The sequence below is a fragment of the Lolium perenne genome, chromosome 4 (assembly GCF_019359855.2).
Source record: "Lolium perenne isolate Kyuss_39 chromosome 4, Kyuss_2.0, whole genome shotgun sequence".
Taxonomy (NCBI): Eukaryota; Viridiplantae; Streptophyta; class Magnoliopsida; order Poales; family Poaceae; genus Lolium; species Lolium perenne.
In genome coordinates, this window is record NC_067247.2 from 263434578 (window position 1) to 263453924 (window position 19347).

General features: G+C 43.0%; 1 protein-coding gene and 3 long non-coding RNA genes across 5 annotated transcripts; 2 read left to right on the top strand and 2 right to left on the bottom strand.

Moving 5' to 3' along the window:
• Positions 1-728: 728 nt before the first annotated feature.
• Positions 729-1723, bottom strand: LOC127323189 (uncharacterized). 2 transcript variants are annotated; one of them, XR_011743591.1, is made up of 3 exons: positions 1456-1723; positions 1281-1360; positions 729-1190 (listed from the first exon to the last, which is right to left on the bottom strand). It is a non-coding gene; the product is annotated as an uncharacterized lncRNA (long non-coding RNA). The 2 variants fall into 2 exon arrangements; XR_007865445.2 differs by having other exon boundaries at positions 730-1163.
• Positions 1724-1751: 28 nt separating this feature from the next.
• Positions 1752-14489, bottom strand: LOC139830639 (uncharacterized). The gene is made up of 6 exons (XR_011743592.1): positions 13796-14489; positions 13070-13246; positions 12852-12984; positions 12640-12701; positions 12485-12559; positions 1752-1914 (listed from the first exon to the last, which is right to left on the bottom strand). It is a non-coding gene; the product is annotated as an uncharacterized lncRNA (long non-coding RNA).
• Positions 4102-11236, top strand: LOC127323207 (uncharacterized). The gene is made up of 7 exons (XM_051351380.2): positions 4102-5859; positions 5943-9280; positions 10234-10259; positions 10466-10515; positions 10590-10805; positions 10886-10966; positions 11037-11236. Exons 1-7 carry the CDS (start codon positions 4938-4940, stop codon positions 11234-11236), a joined length of 4833 nt encoding a protein of 1610 aa, XP_051207340.2. The 5' UTR covers positions 4102-4937.
• A 2439-nt stretch (positions 14490-16928) lies between the features above and the next one.
• Positions 16929-17801, top strand: LOC127323193 (uncharacterized). The gene is made up of 3 exons (XR_011756780.1): positions 16929-17373; positions 17455-17530; positions 17604-17801. It is a non-coding gene; the product is annotated as an uncharacterized lncRNA (long non-coding RNA).
• The last annotated feature ends 1546 nt before the right edge of the window (positions 17802-19347 follow it).

Below are 19347 nucleotides of genomic sequence, written 5' to 3' on the forward strand. Positions count from 1 at the left end.
ATCAGCGGAGACGACTTCTTGTCTGGTAGGTGAGGGAATCGCCAAATCGACCGAACGCCTCGATGGATCGAGGAATCGCTAGGAGGGTTAGACTTTTAAGCACGGGATTCAATTCTTTTTTGTGCCAGAATTGGAGCCCGATCGGATTGAGCTAGTATAACTTTCCCGGTCGGGACGGAAGAACTCGGGCGTTGACCAAACTCTGGGCCGAACAAGACGTTCAGGCTGGGATAGACGGAGCGAAACGTTATTCCCACTTGTCGGTGGCATCGGAAGTAATTTCCACCAACTCCAAGGGCAAATAATGACGGACGAACAAGAAGCCTTATCTTTACTATTAAATGGGAGTTGGTCGTTTGACGCTCAACGCGTTTGGTGGTCGTCATTGAAAAGATCCTGGCCGTCCAATCTATTCTCCCTACTCCGCTTCGTCCGATCAAGTCAAACACCAAAATCCCCCCACGCACAAGTTAATTATGGTATAAAACTCAATCAGAATATCTCAATCACCTATCACGGTACATCAAAATATGGTAAGGCAATCACATATCACGGCCAAAATAAGTAGGCACATCAAAATATGTCACGGCCAAAATCTTTACTATTAAATGGGAGTTGGTCGTTTGACGCTCAACGCGTTTGGTGGTCGTCATTGAAAAGATCCTGGCCGTCCAATCTATTCTCCCTACTCCGCTTCGTCCGATCAAGTCAAACACCAAAATCCCCCCACGCACAAGTTAATTATGGTATAAAACTCAATCAGAATATCTCAATCACCTATCACGGTACATCAAAATATGGTAAGGCAATCACATATCACGGCCAAAATAAGTAGGCACATCAAAATATGTCACGGCCAAAATAAGTAGGCACATCAAAATATGGTAACAGTTCTCCTTCACGTACAATATGATAAGGCAATCACATATCACGTACAATATGCCGCCAATCAAATCAATCAGGATACGCTACAGGAAGACACCTTCCTTCATTGCACGATCCTCATCCTTGTACCAACCGTCTGATCAATCACCGAAGAAAAAACATGAACTGTGCCTCTGCTTTTTCTCGCCGCCGTTCCAGGTACGTCTTCGTTGGAGCACACTTCCCATCACTCCCCTTTTTCTCGCCGCCGTTCCGAGCATGATCCACTAGCCATTCGTCTAGGAAGAACATGAAACAATGAGAAACTGAAAATACAATCAATTTTCTCTGTCGCCGCCCTTGGGTTACAATTCATTGCTGATGGGCATGTGCGGCTATGCTGAAGAACATCTTACGTCTAGGAAGCTTATGGCGATAACTTTCTCTTTCTAGCTCCATCCTCCTTGTTCTGTTTGCTCCCTTGAGCTTTTCCTTCCTATGAAAGTTCAGCAACAAGGTAAATCTTAGTACAAGAAAACTTTCAGTAGCATGTATAGAATAGATGTATTTTTACAGTACAAGGAACCATACTAAGTTTGAGGAGACAAAGTTAAGGCAGTATAGAATAGATGTATTTTTGTATCCGCACTATAGGTGTCTCAGCAGGTACTTCCATGAACTGGAACAAGTTAACCTGCAAGGAATAGATGTATAATTGGATCAAAAGGGTAAACAACACTGTCGATGCTGTTTTGGGGCTCCACTGACAGCAATCACCAGGATCTGGCCATCGCCAGAGACCGCCGCCACCAACGTGCTCACTCCTGGCTCATCATTCTGAAAGTATGTGCCAAAGAAGCAATACCCATACCCATACAGGAAAAATGTGCAGTACAAAGTCAAAAAATTGAGGTTATTTTTCTACATACCCATACAGGAAAAAGGATGTACCATGTAATCCTAAAACATGTAGAAAAATAAGAAACTAAAATCTCTAACCACCTCCCTGGAAGTTCGTTGCTGCCGATACATCAGTTTTGGACTCCTCAACTTCAAGAAAGATGGAATGTAAGCAATGTGCAAATATGATGTGCAAATATGGCTTACATGTATGCGCAAAAGTTATGATGCAAATCCAGAAGCACATAATCAATTCTCAATCTAAAGTCTCATTAGTTCTGAAATGCCGAGAGTCCGCATCAGACTTGACATCCTGGAGTTCATCCAAACAAAAAATTTCATTTGGTATTTTCAATTTTCATTAGCTATTTATTTTTCCCAAACTTGACATCCTGGAGTTCATCCAAACAAAAATTAACTGCATCTATCTGAATTCTTCACATAGGCCTTATGATGTGTATTTCTAAGTAGCACCAAACAAATAGGTACTGCAGTCAACATTCAAGCATTTTCACTGTGGAGTGAAGTTGATTATTTCTTCCCAGTACATGTGAGGATCTGGCCATCGCCAGAGACCGCGGCCACCAACGTGCTCACCCCTGGCTCCTCCGGAATAATGGAAGTAGACTTCCTATGCGGCTATGCATAACCTTGTATAATCAAAAATCTATATGGTTGCATATACGAAACGAATAGCCTCCAATTTAGTTGTTCTTTCTTTGCTGATGGTCTACTGGCGTCTATGCTGAAATAATAGGCTGCTCTTACAACCATATATTTTTTTACACTCTCATTTGCTTTTGATGTAACCAATTTAGTAGAATACCCATCAGTAGCCTGTACAATAGTAGGTGCTAATCTTTCGAATTTCTTTGTTTTGCTTTCCTACCAGATGAAAGATCAAGAAAATGCATCTGAATCTACGCCGAGGGAGCGTACCCCATTTAGGGACCTAACAAACACAGATCATGGTGAAATTAGTCAACAGACAAAGAGCAAGAGCTGGTATGCTCGATTGTCTGATGAGAAGAAAGAAGAATACCTACGTAAACAGAGGATAGCCCGGCAAAAAAAAAAGGCTGCAAAACAACTTCCAGATCAAGGTATGCTCAATTTCTTATGAGACCAAACAAAGATCAATGTCATGTCCACACCTGCCAAGTTAACACTATCCTTCATAAACAGGAGATCGGACCCCATTTAATGACCTAACCAACAAAGCTACTGATGAAAACCGGGAGCAAGGTAGCAGTACAAGTCGGTATGCTCGACTGTCTGATGCAAAGAAAGAAGAGTACCTACAGAAGCAAAGGATAGCTCGGCAAAAAAAAAAGACTGCACCTCTACCTGTACAGCAAGGTATGAAGCATACATATCATAGTGCAGCTTCTGGTTTCCTTTGACCATGCACAGCCAACAGCTCATAGTGCAGCTCTGAATGTTTGTACTGACCGTTAAATACGAATTTTCAGCTAGCACTCATTTCGGTGAACCAGGTTCTGAAAATTATAGTGGGAAAAATCTGCTCGATTCCTTTAACCATGCACAGACAACGGCTGGATCTCAACTGTCGCCATCGCCAAATCAAACCAGTACAATTGCAAACACGACATTTGCAAATTGTGAAGAACCCTGTCAGCTCGCAGAACATGGTAAACAGAATTTCTTATATTTTGTTATTAACATTTCCAATTCCGCTTGTTATGTGTATAAATATTGTTATGTAACTGATATAAAGATTACTACTACCAACATGACTTGTCTGCGAAATTCTTATACAGATTGTACCCCTTCTACGAACGTAACACTATCCGCTGCTAATGATGAAAATCTGGAACGGAAACAAAGTACTTGGTATGGTAGATTGTCTGCTGAGAAGAAAGCGGAATACCTAGAAAAACGGCGGATAGCCCGCCAAAAAAAAAAGGCTACAGCTCTACCTACATCTGACCAAGGTAAACAAATAACAAATGGTTTGCATATTAATGATTATTTACATTGTCAAGTGAGCATGGTGAATTAATAAAAACATCTGGTCATTCAATCAGGTCATGGTTCTTCATCGACACATCACAATGACAAAAAGCAAGCTAGGCGGGAACAATATTACGCACGTCGAAATATGCTAACGCCAGCTGAGATACAAGTAATTAATGCAGAAAGAAGAGCTCGCAGCCACACCCTAACACCCGGGGACAGACATAAAATGCTAAGTAAACGCAACGGAAAAGCCATGGCCAGGCGGAACACCCCATGCGCTGAATCAATCGCAATGAAGTGCCCGCTTCATTTATCTTCAGATACGACATATCTGGGAACCGTCACTAACGAATCACCCGATGTGGAGGCATCCGCTTCACCGCATGCCTCACCTTTAGCGAGCAGGCTTAACTACACCACTGAAACTGACGGTAATTAATCATATTTATTGCATTTCCTATCTCCACTGAACAATTACTTAACCGCTCAATCATGTTGCAGGAGAGTACCTTAGCAGGACATTGGGCGATACTTTGTGGGGCGATGACTTCTTGAATGTCACGGAACAGACCAATGAGCAGCAGTCAGAGCTTCTGAATACTGAAGCAGAAGATCATAGGAAGGAGAGCAGATCTCAACAAAGGGCTAGGGAGCGAGCAGAAAAAGAATTCCTGGAAGAGGTTGAGAGGCGACGTCAGGTTGCACACCGAAGAGCAAACAGGCAAAGCATACCACACGGGGAGAGGCATGCACAACAACAACGTTGTAATGCTCGCTTCGCGACAAAGCATAACACCCTAGCCGCCGAGTCCATCACTATGTCATGCTCCGAAGCAGGTACATCGTCTGCGCCCAACCCATCGTCAAGCACACATGCATCGCCCCCCATATCACCTTTAGAGAGCACACAAGCTTACACCGTCAATACAGACAGTAAGTTTGGTACATCTTGATCATCTTCTTACGTCTAGAAGGATTTTATTATTATCATTTCCTTACCGACTCAAATATGGGGTAGGTGAGATGGAGGCGTTCCTTGCCAGGCTCATGGAGGATAACCCCAACCCAGGCGATCTCATGGATGATGAGTATTATCTATTCGCCGGTGAAGGTACAACTGCCCGCCTAGCTTGCTTTTTATTATATCCTCATTCTTAAGAGCTAATATAATATATATAATCTATAACTCAATAATGATTGCAGGTTCCACTGCTGATGACATGGACTTCGATGAACCAGAGTCGACCGGCAAGGACACCACGGACGATGATCCTTTTGAATTTGTTTACTCAAACCTGCCAGACAGCACGCACATCCTAGAACACGCGGAGAATTGCGAAATTTGCAAGGCCAAAAAATTCCAGTACGAGACCGACGGTTTCTGCTGTCGGAATGGGCAAACCGAGTTGCTTGAACCGGAGCCTATACCAGAACTAATGAGGCTTTGGTCTAGCTCTGATGCGGACTCTCGGCATTTCAGGGAGAGCATCCGGTTCTTTAACGGCCACTTCTCCTTCACAACCCTTGGCGTCACCCTCGACAACAACTACACGAACATGAAGTCCGGGGTGTACACATTCCGAGCACACAGAACGATGTACCACAACGTGCATTCGTTCGGGCCAGGTTCTCGTCCGGAACATCTGCAACTGTACTTCTATGACGACGATCCGAACCTAAACCATCGTGCCAAATCCACAGAGAATTTAGATCAATCTGTCGTCAAGATGTTGGTCGACATCCTCAAAGAGAACCCCTACTCGAAACAGTTTAGGAGACTAGGAGCGCAGAAGGAAAACCTTGATGAGTATCGGATTGAGTTGAACACAGACCAGAAGCTAGACCAAAGGAGATATAACAAACCTATATCAGATGAGGTGGCTGCTATTTGGGTAGAGGGTAACAATCTCGCAAGAAGGTTCGAGCGCAGCATTATCCTCCATGGTAATAACAATGAGAGATACAGTATACAGGCAACACAAGGCTGTTACGACCCGCTCTCATACCCGCTGTTCTTCCCAAATGCCGAGCTCGGCTGGCATCCTAACATACCTAAACGTAATGTGTCATATGCAGCAGCGCAAAAGTCAAGAGCAGAACGGGATAATGATGCAGGTTCGATCTTCCGTATTAATGACATTTTCTTCATTTCATTCCCATCTGTTGCCTAATTTTTTTACTATTTTGCATTTCTACAGAGGGAAATAGCAGGTTCTGCGTCTCTGTCAGAGACTATTACTGCTACAGGCTTCAGACACGTCCTGCCATATTCAACCCTATACTGCATGGAGGACGATTGTTCCAGCAGTTTGCGGTTGACATGTACATAAAGATTGAGGGTTGCAGGTTGAACTGGTTTAGGGAGCACCAGACGGAGATACGTGCTGACTTGTACAAAGGCATTGTTGATAGCATCACTGCAGGAGAAACTCGAGCGAGCGCAGTTGGCATAAGGACGGTGCTCCCTTCATCGTTCAAGGGGGGTTATCGAGACATGAAGAAGAGACATATGGATGCCATGGCACTGGTGCAAACGTACGGCAAGCCCGACATCTTCCTAACAATGACTTGCAACCCAAGCTGGCCGGAGATACTTGATGATTTGTTGCCTGGCCAGACCCCGCAAGATCGACCAGATCTTGTTGCCCGTGTGTTTAGAGCCAAACTCGAGAAGATGAAGGAGATGCTCCTCAAAAATCACATCCTCGGTGTTGTCAAAGCACATGTATATGTAGTGGAATTCCAGAAGAGAGGCCTCCCCCATGCCCATTTCCTCTTAATCATGGATTCAGCATATAAGCTCGTTGTGCCAGAGCAGTACGACAAGGTCATATCTGCCGAGCTCCCTGACAAGAATAAGTACCCGGAGCTCTATGCCATGGTTGTAAAGCATATGATGCACGGTCCATGCGGTGTTCTCAAGCCCAATAACGTGTGCATGCAAGATGGGCAGTGCAAATGTAGATACCCGCGAGCATTCAACGAGAACACCGTACAAGGAAAGGACTCCTACCCTGTTTATCGTAGACGGAAAGACGGTCGTCACGCTAAGGTCCGTGGTCAGATTCTGGACAACAGATGGGTTGTGCCTTACAACCCATACCTTCTGCGGATGTTTAACTGCCACATCAATGTTGAGGTCTGCTCTAGCATCAAAGCTGTCAAGTACCTCTATAAGTACATATACAAGGGCCACGATCGGACTTCGTTCAACATCGACCAGCCTGACAATGATGGTAACATAGATGAGATCAAGAGATACATTGATGCGAGGTGGGTTACTCCACCAGAGGCAATGTGGAGGATATTTGGCTTCAAGCTCTGTGATAACTCGCCAGCTGTCCTACAACTGCCACTTCATCTCCCAGATATGCACAGAGTCACTTTCAAAGCGGGAGAAGACCTGAAGGAAGTTCTTGCCCGGGATAATGTACAGAGTTCAATGCTGACAGAGTATTTTGTGGCTAACAATAATCATCCGTGGGCCCGACATATTTTGTACAGGGATTTTCCCGGAAGCTTCACATGGCACAAAACGAAGTATTGGAAGCCAAGGCAAGAACGCCATCAAGTAGGTCGAATCGTGTCAGCTCATCCAGCCGAGGGGGATCGGTACTTTCTAAGGGTGCTGCTAAACCATGTACCAGGATCAACATCCTTCGATGATCTGAAAACCGTCGATGGTGTGTTATGTGACAGCTTTCGTGATGCAGCTGAGAGGAGGGGTCTCATCGAGTCAGACAGCACCCTCGACGAGTGTCTCACCGAGTCAGAACAGTTCGCGATGCCAGTTTCACTCAGGAGGCTCTTCGCAACAATCTTGGTATTCTGCGAGCCTGGTGACGTGCGAGGTTTGTGGGATAGGCACCTAGAGGCAATGTCTGATGACTTCCGGCGACGTCACACGTGCCCAAACGTAGTAGAGCAGAATGTGTTGCTTCACATTAGTGGCATGTTGCAATCCATGGGCAAAGACATAAAGATGTTCGATCTTCCTGATATAGACGAGAACTATGACACCACAGGAGGCGAGGCCAGAGAGGTCATCGAAGAGAGCAATATCGAGGTTGACCCCAATGATAAAAATCTAGCGTCCTCGCTAAATCCAGAACAAAGGCATGCCTATGAAAAAATAGTCTCAGCGGTTCATAGTGGTGATGGAGGTGTCTTCTTTGTCGATGGTCCAGGAGGCACAGGGAAGACCTTTTTGTACAGGGCGCTCCTTGCTACTGTCCGAGAAGAGAAAAAAATTGCTATTGCAACGGCAACCTCAGGCGTCGCCGCTTCCATCATGCCTGGAGGTCGGACCGCCCACTCCAGATTCAAGATCCCACTGAACCTTGAAGATGGGTCGTCATGTAACTTCACAAAGCAGAGCGGGACAGCCAAGCTCCTAAGGATGGCCTCGCTCATATTATGGGACGAGGCCACAATGACAAAGCGGCAGGCTGTTGAGGCGTTGGACAACAGCATGCGTGACATCATGGGCCGACGGGACCTACCGTTCGGCGGAAAGACTATTGTTTTCGGTGGGGATTTTAGGCAAGTGCTTCCAGTCGTCCGAAAGGGGACACGAGCCGAGATAATCGACGCAGCCCTACGGAGTTCGTACCTTTGGAAGGGCATGCATCAGCTGCCGCTTGTCACTAACATGAGAGCGCATAGCGACCCATGGTTCGCAGATTACTTGTTGAGGGTAGGGAATGGCACCGAGGAAGCTGACGAGGAAGGTAACATCCGGCTCCCTACAGATATATGTATACCGTCTACAGACATGGAGAAGGACGACCTACAGAAGCTGATCGACCATGTATTTCCTTCTCTAGGCGATAACATGGCCGATCCGAATTACATGACTTCCCGAGCGATCCTCTCAACAAAAAACGACTATGTCGATGGTATAAACAAGACCATGATAGAACGTTTTAATGGCATGGAGAAGATATACCACAGCTTTGACAGTGCAGAGGATGATCCGCACGGCTACTATGCTCAAGAGTTCTTACACTCGCTAACTCCTAATGGGCTGCCCCCCCACGAGCTCAAGTTGAAGATAAATTGTCCTGTTATACTCCTCAGGAACATTGATCCAGCTAACGGACTATGTAACGGCACGAGGCTTGTCGTTCGGGGGTTCCAAAAGAACGCTATCGATGCGGAAATCGTGTTAGGACAACATTCTGGGGAGAGGGTGTTCCTTCCTCGGATACCTCTCTGCCCGTCTGATGACGACATGTTCCCATTCAGATTTAAAAGGAAGCAATTCCCGATCAGACTGAGCTTTGCCATGACGATAAACAAGGCTCAAGGGCAGACAATCCCTACTGTAGGTGTTTACCTACCAGAACCTGTATTCTCCCATGGCCAGCTTTACGTCGCGTTGTCCAGAGCAACCGCAAAGGTAAACATTAAGATCCTCGCCATCAATAAAAAGCGCAATGTCAAGGAGATCCTTCATGGGCCACTAGGCAAAGGAAATTCCAAGGGAAGCGACCAGACTGATAATCCCAAAAAGCGAAAGAGATCCGAGGACTTAGTAACGACCATGAAGAACATAGTCTACAAGGAAGTCCTTACCACTTGAACCCGTCACCAAATTTGAGCAGCTTCCATGAGGATTATTGTAAAGAACATCTTAGTTACCAGCATATTTGAAGCTGTAATGGTTATATGAATATATGAGTATTTCATATGTGCATTTTTTCTAGCAGATGCTTCTTATATCATGTAAGAAACAGTTAACTGTCAATTTAGTTTTGTTTTACATGAGTGTAGTCTGTAACAGGGAATGCCATAAGAAGCTGATGCAACACACACTGCTCGTACAAAGTATTTTCTTCTGAACTTACAAATTGATGATACCAAGCAGATTAGTTTTTATGCAGGATAACTGGTTGGTTCAGTTTGTATTTTCTGGTGCACATGCATGTTTTGTTTGTATATCTTCGTCGCCTGTCCCTTCTCGCGGCAAGTATGGCAAGATATAGAGATGGATCAGCAGCTGCTGCCATAATCGAGGACCAAGGGGAGCCGAAGAAGATATAAATTCGAGTTTTCTTGCTTCTGGTAGCTTATTAAATCCTGTAAACGTGTGGCTTTCAAAAAAAAATTTCCTGTAAACATTTGCACTTAGGCCATTAACTCCAATAAGCTCACCCTCTGTCCCTAAAATATCGAACATGAGTACATGTTAACTAAGTGGTCAATCTATGGTCAATCAATTAGGCACAGATCAAGGGTAGCCTCCTAAGGTTTTTATTGCACGCTGGCAGAAACGATTTTATTGCAAGAAGATTTGCAAGGAAAGTTTATAACGTAACTGCAGTATGATATCTCAACCTTCCACGTTTGAAGAGATTTGGATCTGCCAATCAGATCTCAAATTTAATGGACGAACGCCTATAAAGCTAAGCCGCCCCAGATCAATTCGTGCCTTGCTCTGCGACCACCTCCACAACTCAACGATACTATTATCTTGATTTTTCACAGTTAAGCATCGCAATTGTCCCGTTCAGGTATGTATTGCTTCTAAATCAATCGTGTTGAGTAGAGATCATTTTGACTACATAAGTTATTTTCGTCAGGTTTATAGTATTTGGATTTGCACTTGATCTTCACTTCGGTAGTTTACCCCCAATAATTTTCTTCTGTTTACATGACCGATATGGCTGACAGTCTTCACTTCTGAATTCTAATGAAGTGCTTTGTTTATGATTCATAGGAGCTTTGTTATGGCTGATCCTTTTTCGTTCCCCGATGGTTCGCTAACAGGTAAATAGTTTGTACTTAAACAGAGTTTTTCTCATAAATTATTCGGGTTAACTTATGAATAATATTGTTTGTAGGTGTGTTCGGAGTACTGATGTACGTCGGCCCCATGGAATCTGATTATGTAGCCCCTAGCGGGGTGAGGGAGTTGGCCGTTGTTGACAGCGGGTACAACATCCATTTTATTCGTATCTTTGGAGAAAAAGCTTACTCTTATGGCAATACTTTGCTATTGGCTGAACAGAATGGGGCCATTCTTGTGGCCCACAACCTGAAAATTGATCAAGCCTCAAGTAAGATTTTTTTCACATTTTTTTATATAGCAAATCTATATTAAAACCAAATCCTCATAATCTTTTACATTATTTTTCAGGATCACTTGATAGCACGGATTCGACTACTCTTGAAATTGAGACATGCCCAACGCCCTCTCACTTTTATAATCTTCTCAGCGGTAAAGACTCCAATCAGCCATATTTTTCTGACTTATTTTCTTTGTTAATGTTCTTTTGCTTATGTTCTAGGTGTCAGAGCGCACGTACGGGTTGACATGTCAACAATGGAGCATGTCAAAAGACTGGTACTAATAAGGAGAGACATGTACGACGGCCACGTTGATCCCACTGAAGAATCTCCGTCGAAGAAAAGAAAATTTAAAGGTGGATCCAGCCGCACGCATGACGAGGGCATAATGGAAGAAAACAAGTGGGACGAGCTAGATTAGATTTGGAAGTCCGAAATAATAATAAATATAAAAACTAGAGTGATTGTTTCTCTCTGATAATGAAGTTTTAGTTCAAATGTCATTAGAGTGAACCGAGATGTTTATTTTCCTCCGATTGTCATTTTATGTATAATCTTTATCTTTATTACAGATATTGAAGTTTGTATCATTTTGATTATTCATTCATTATTTTTTAGCATACAATGAAATTAGCTGAAGTAAGTTCTGTTAATTTATGAGAATAAACATCAACTAGATGGAACACGGAAACAAAATTAAGTCCACGTCCAACAATACAGACTTTGGAAAACTAAAAAACTACTCCAGTAGAGCACGTATTTCTCATCTCACTGAATTATATGAATCTTGACAAAATAATTGTCACCCAAATCATTTGTTATTTACTGTTCCTGATTTTTCTCCTGTTGATGATTGTGTCCGTGAAGGACAAAAATATCACACAATATATTTTAGAATTTTATAAAGAAATGACGCCCAAACAAATTAAATATTACTGTTCCTGTTATTTCTCTAACTGATAACGTCATGTAAATATTTGGGACTTGTCGGTCATACAAATCTAACATTTGGTATTCATGATATTTTCCAAGCAGATAGCTCTCGTACGTCAGCACGCTGTTATTCGGATCATGTTAACTAGATCAATTTAATATTTGGTCTCCAGATTCATCTCAAGCTGGTGGCGTCATATAAAGATATGGATCTCCCACATATTAATGGCAACTTAGCAAACAAATGTCACCAAAATCAATTTCATATTTGGCGTTAATAATTTCCTCACGCTGATGGGATCATAGAAAGGCAAGTATCTCGCACATAATATTTGTTGATTTCATCATACAAACAAAAATATCAATTGCCATTATTATTTATCCCTCGGAAGGAATGTCCTGATTTTTTAAGATGCTATTCTCTCTAACGATTTGCTTTCTTTGTTTTTGGTATCAGGAAAAAGAGTAGTATTACCGCCAAAGCCTAAAAAAAATATTTTTGGCTTCCCGCCTGTGGCCATAGTTCTGGTACCTATATAATGTACCCCCACGGCCATGTGAGGCTTTTAGCTTTACTCTTTTATGCATCAAATAAGAAGTATATTTATTGCTTGTGTATTTCCATGATGTATTACAAATAATTTGAACATTTTCTCAATACTCCCATGTCAGAATAAGTATGAAGTTAAGAAAAATGGAAAATGACAGTTTCTCCATCATTCGTAGAAAAAAATACCTGAAGATAAATATTGGTATCTTGGCTTCTCATGGCATACTCATTATAGACAGAAGCCACTGATGAAACAGTTACCTACACAATTCAAAGTTTCATCTCAATATACAGAAACAACTTAATTCCAGACTATTGAGAAGAGTATTAAAGGATTTTACCCGAGGAAACTGAAAATGGATAGATGCTGCAAGATGGAGTCCTTATAATTTCATCTGCTTCACTGAGGAACAGAGAACATAGGTAAAAAAATGTCCATGCTTAAACAATTATTTGAAAGAACATACCACCAAAGAATTAAAAAAACTTAAATTCTGTGGTGCTTGTTAGCATAAAAATCATCCTTATTTGTTAAATGCAGTCAAAAAATTACCATAGTCCTTGTAGTTGAGCTTCAAATGCCATGAATTTTTATCGGGCACATGTGGGGAGTACATTGGACAAGAGGTTGGCCGGTAATTTTGCCAGGACCATTGATGGCAGATCGTAAATAAGGCGAATTGTCACTGTACAGTGCATAGGTTTCATAAGGAATTTTGCAGAAAATTGGAACCTTAATAGAAAGTGAAGGAGTAACAAGTTTGTACTCACTTTACGCAGCTTCCTGGATGAGTAACATTGCTTTGACAGCCACAAGAGCACGTCGGGCAGTTCGCAGTAGTGTCATTGTAAAACGATGACAGAGATACACAGCAGGTTGGAGTCTTCTGAGCAAGAAATTGGGAGTATGTGCAGGCTACATCTCTACACATACAACAAGCTCCACATCTGTGGGTGGAAATTAAGAAATTAGATAGGTTGACATGAGAGGCTTTTTGCTCAGAAGACTTTTCTGTAAGATAAGAGGTGCATTTCTTTCTTGCAATAAAAATAGTTTCAATTTTTATGTTCGACCTGTGTATTGGCGTGATGTACAACCAAGAATTTGAATATCGCACCATATACTTATACATACATGATGCGGTGAAATTTAAGAAAATATAATTAAATAAATCTAAAAAGGCATGACAAAGTCTACCAGGGTGCAGCCATCCCACGGTGACTGATCGATCTGCTTTATTCAGGTGATTGATCTGAATGTTCACCACATATGCAGACATCGGTGTCTCAACAAATTTGAGATTCTATTCTATTTAATAAAGTTTAACAAAGATGGAAGCTACAAATATATTATAGACTACCAAAATAAACGATAAGTACTCAGGATCAATCACCTTAAAAGACATGATCCTACACCAAAATAAACAGGAAATATTCTGTGCTACAACACCTACCAAATATCGATCATATGTACCAATATAAAACAAAAGAGATTACCTATTACTCTCCTCGTTGATCAACCTTCACCAGCGTCGGTACCACGAATCCTCATCGGCAAGCATGGACGAGAGGTGTGCCGCCAAATCCCTCTACCATCAACGCCGCGCCCTCGAATTCGTCCGTCAGCGCCGCGCACCTAGGCCTTCCTCTCGGCCAGGTTACCGACAGCTGCCGCTGCGGCATAATGCGACAGGGGGGGACTGCGGCAGCGCAGAGGAGCGGGCGCGTCTGGACCAGGGTGGGCGGGGTTCAGCGCGGGCTCCGGCGTGCAGGCGCCGAGCAGGCCGGGAGGAGGAAGGCCGCGCTGGCACCGGCGTGCGGGCGCCGCAACGAGCTCCGGCGTGCGGGCGCCGCACACGCGAGGCGGGAGACGGCGGCGCGGGCTCCGGCGTGCAGAGGCCGCGGTGCCGAGGCGGGATACGGCGGCGCGGGCTCCGGAGTGCAGGGGCCGCGGTGGCGAGGCGGGAGACGGCCGCGCGGGCTCCGGCGTGCAGGGGCCGCGGTGGCGAGGCGGGAGACGTGTGCGGCGACGGGACGCGGGCTCGATGATTGGGTCGGCGGTATTGAGGGAAAGGGAGGAAGAGGAGGACGGCCGGGCGGGCGGGCGGACGGGCTCAGCAGTGGCGGCGCGGAGGACGGCCGTCGGCCGGGCGGCTAGAGGATTTGAGCAGGATGGGGAGGGAATAGGATAGAGACAGTGAGAGGGGGTTTTTTTTTTTTAAGAGATTGTCACATGTATACTTATCATTTATTTCAGCTATTTCTATTTTCTAACTCTGTTATATGTTTTTTAGATCACAGGAGACAATAAATCCTGACCGGATGATGTTTGACGGAAACAAAAGCTCACCGAATTTGACACATTCAAAAGAGGTGCAATGAAAAATTGTGTTTAAATGCATTTTTCATATTTCGGTATGTAGAGTTTTTATTTGATAATATGTTTCACCTTTGTAGATCATTGCCGGGGCCAAAACAGATATTATCGATACTCCGAAAGAACACACCGCCATAGGGACGGATGCAATGTTGGTAGAAGAGATAGAAAACTCATCGACTATTAAACAACCGAATAAGGTGATTGTCTTTATTTTCTACGCATGTTTCCATATGCCAATGTTTTAAGTTTAATTTTGTTCCATAAATTTTGCACATAAAAATGTTCCACTTTCGCAGGTCATGAACAATATACATATGGATGTCATCAGTGTACCAGAACAAGGTGCCATCAAAGAGCCAAACACGATGTTTTTGGAAGAGACTTCACAGGCTTATACACAGTCAAAAGAGATGCACTCACGGCATAATAAGCCCAAGAAAGCAAACACACATGTTATACCTGAAGGTACTTAGTTTCGCTCGGTTGTCCTCATTTCCTTTATGCTTTATTATTTTTACCGAACTTATATATCATGGCAGACTACGTCTGCACCAGTGAAGATTTTGCTATTATTGAATCAATCATGTCCGCGCCTAAAGATACTAAGTTCGTCGACATCGGTGATTCTTTATTATCTAATGATGACTTGAGATGTCTTACACGTGATGATGCATTCTTGTCGGGCGACGTAAGTCAACAACACAGAGACCACTACTTACATATTATCTAAAATTGTCTTGAACTTAAATATCTTTTATGTGTTCGATTATAGGTTATAAATGCATATATTTATTGTATAAGCTCATGCGATCATCTGCGGGAGAGACCGGGTGGAAAGGTATATCTCGATACCACATTCGCAGCTGCCGTACTGAAAAAATCAGAACATCACCGTGCCATGAAACGGGTGCATCTTTATCTAAAGCATGACATGGTAAGAATTATGTGATCTCCCTATGGATCTCATTCATGTGTTTTGAATATGTGTGTTTCTTAGTCTTATACAATATTTACTTCAGGTCTTATTTCCTATAAATATAAGTAAGACGCACTGGTATTTACTGGTCGTAAATGCAAAAAAGCGTGTGATACAAATATTGGACTCCCTTGGTGATTCAATGGGGCGGAGTGACATCAGTGTTATGGTAAATAACTATTGATTTTGATTCTCTTTTTACATTATGTTTGCCTCAATATCTAATACCTTTTGTCTCATATAAAAGTTGCAGGGACTTGAGAAGCATTTGAAAATCGCATCCCAAATGAAAGATTTTGACAAAGGTGATAGGTGGATGGATCTTGATGTCACAACATGGCCAGTAGTACAACAGTTTCAACAACGTATGCAAACTGATGGGTATGTTGACCTCTTTTTTTTAGATGGATGGGTTTATACGTGTACCAATAGCGCATTCTTACAATTAATTTTATACATGTTTAAATGTTATTTACGTTGATTTTTCTATATGAATTACTGAATTGGTGCCTAATAATCTTGTAGCGCATCGTGCGGGTTATTCATGCTTAATTATATGGAATATTGGACAGGTGATGTGTTGTCTGATCAGTTCACTCAGGTGTGTTATTATTTTTGAGGATAACATTAGTAGCCGCTTACGTTTTCAATAGTTGTCTTAAGGATATGTTTTTAAATATTATATTTTGCAGAAGGATATGAAAGAATTTCGCCGAAAATTAATCGTTATACTGGTGGAGTTCGAATTGAATAAGATAAAAGGAAAGCCAATATACTATAAACCTACCAATGAAATAAATGTGTCTACTTCTGATTGTGTGATTGTGGAGGGTCCGAAACAACTATACTTGAGTGATAAAATCCACATCATACCCACAAACCCACGCAAGTTAGTTGACGAGCTTTTGCAACACATCATGTCGATTCAAGACCCCAAATTATTGGAGTAAGTAGTATGTTAAAAAAATACGATAATATGCATTGCTATGGTTTTATCATTTTTGACATTTTCCTCATAGGCAGGAATGGGTGCGGAGCTCCAAACCGTATCCAATAGGCTTGAGTCTTAAGAAAATCCAGGACATACTTAGGATGGACCAACATATGGACAATGACTGCTTCAACTTAGGAATTCGTATAGTGTCATGCGACGAGATCCTACAGATAGCAGAGACCGATGTGCACTACATGGATCTACGCTTTTGTGTAAGTTACTACAATCTGGCATTTTCATTGTTGTCACTATGTTTCTAAATAGTTTTTTTTCTCAGATGGCAATGGTGGATTCCACACGAGGTAAAAAATACCGAGTAAAGCCAAATGTACAGTCCCTAGCAACATTGTTCAATAGTTGGCCTGGGATAGACTACAAAATCGCATCACGCAACTTGGTAAATATATTCACTTATCCAACGGTGTCACATTACATGTGTTTCTAATGGTTGTCCTTTTGAAGGTTTTTCTCCCTTATGCATCCGCGGGTCACTTTAACTTGTTCTCCATCGATAAGCATGAATGTACTGTGTCTGTTATTGATCCTTGGTCCATGCCGCCATCGTCGGAGGGTAAAATGGTTCGGTCGCATAAGATGAAATTGATCTTACAAAGAATTGCAATCTACCTAACCGACGTACTTGCATTAGCACAACCTGGTTGGGATGCCGATATATTTTTCTGGCCACGCACGTCGCCAACTGATATTCCGCAAAGTTCAAGCATGTGAGTATCTCTAAAATAAAACCTATATGTTTTAATTTCTTCGGTAATTAATTAAGATAATAACGAGTCATTTATCTACAGGAAAGCGTCTGGTTATTTCATTTTTTATATTATGTTTTCATGGAATGGTAAAAAGTTGGTTCATCCAATATGCACGGTGGGTACTTTACGCTACACTTTCTATTTTTTCACTAAAACTATACATGCTAATGATAAGTATTGTTGTGCAGAATATTATGGACCTGAGGAAGAATTTTTTGGTACGCTTGCTCAAGTACCATCAAAATGAAGCACTCGAAAATATTCCATACATTGTACAACATACTCTAAGAAGTATCGAGGAGGACATTTTTTTAATATAAAATAGTTAATTAGTGGAGTACTTATTGCATATTCAAACGATGTCAAATATATGGTTGTTAAATATATTTCAGACTGGTTTGAATCTTATAATTTTTTCTAAATACCCTGTGATTTTGATACACGTGATTTTTTACAACTATTGTATTGACACAATGTGAGAAAAAAAGAAGCCGTAGCAACGCACGGGCATTCAACTAGTTTTCTTTATTATTAGGTATAGATTGAGAACAAGAAGTGCGTGTGGGTGGGGCGCCCTCTCGCGCTATCCACGATAGCCACTCGTCGCGCGCGGTTTTGGCAATCTAGGAGAAAAACCGGGCGTGGACTGGGCGAGCGATGAAAAAAAATCCCTCACGGAGGATTACCTCAGCCGGCCAATGTTTTTCCTCCTCTCCACACGCTATCTCCCTCCCAAACCCTATTTTTCTCCCAGCTTGCTCTCCCTAGCGGCGGCGGCGGCGGCGAGGCTGATGGCGGAGGGGAACGACGATGGATGGTTAGTGCATCCTCTTCCCCAGTCTATCCTCTCTCGTCCTGTCCTCACTCGTCATGTCCTCTCTCCTGTCTCATAGTGAGGAACGGGGAGAAGCGGCGGCGGGGAATGGGCGGGCTCTCCTCTGTTGTCATGTTTTCTCTCCTCTCTCCTGTGCGGCGGCGGGCAACGGCGAACACTGTTGTCTTGAACATGCGCGTTCACCTATTCAATCTCGCCGGCTCTCATGTCTCTGTTCTAATTACCCCTCTCTATATTCTCTGAAGGGGCATGGGATGGTGATAGAGAACTGAGCCGACGACCGTGAAGAAGCCCAGCAGCAACTTCTTCAAGTTTACTGATTTCCCCACTAAAAAATCAGAGGTATACTTCATCAGAGTTTACCTTGTTTGTTACTTCCTTAGATTTGGCGAAGTTAAGCCTGCTTGTGGATGTATCCAAGGTCGTGTGGCGATGATGGCCGTCAAGAAGGAGATGCAGGACGATTAAAACATCCTGGACATATCTCCTGTTGGATAAACATTTGTTCTATGCAACGGTTTACCTTGACCGACGAGGTGTACACGCAGCTCTGGCTGCTGGTCGACAACTAGGTACTACTGTACTGATCTGAATAGGCTGTGGTAATGTATCTGTGATTGGTCAATAAGGGTTGAATTATCAAGGGTCGGCGCATTGCTGATGTTTGCAGGAAGCGAAGAGGCGGATGCAGGACAGGAAGAAGAGGACTCATGCGACGCTGACGGAGATGATGCCGAGGATTGCTCGGATACCACACATGTTATGCAAGAGGCTCACTCAGACACCACACATGTTCTGCAAGAGGCTCACGGCTTCACACACCAGCACGCATGGGGGCTTCTCCATGCCGCAGAAGACTGGTTCGTGATGTTGGTGTGGTTCGCATTTGTGAAGTGGGTATTTTGTTCCCTTTTGATTCACTTGGTAGCTGTTTGTTTGGCTTGTGCAGGGTTACAGCTCGCGGAGGCCATGAGAAGCTATTGCTGGCCTTGTGAAATTGGAGCCAAGATTCTGCAGTAAATCCTTTTCGAGCACTGATTTTTTTTTGGCTTCCACCCCACATTCCTTACTTGATTAATAGGATATGCGACACGGTT

Excerpts from the sequence above, each read along its gene's own strand:
- LOC127323207 (XM_051351380.2), top strand. The coding sequence starts at position 4,938 with ATGATTGCAGGTTCCACTGCTGATGACATGGACTTCGATGAACCAGAG. Across the intron at positions 10,806-10,885 it reads GAAAATTGATCAAGCCTCAA|GATCACTTGATAGCACGGAT; the intron begins GTAAGATTTTTT and ends ATTATTTTTCAG. Across the intron at positions 10,967-11,036 it reads CTTTTATAATCTTCTCAGCG|GTGTCAGAGCGCACGTACGG; the intron begins GTAAAGACTCCA and ends CTTATGTTCTAG.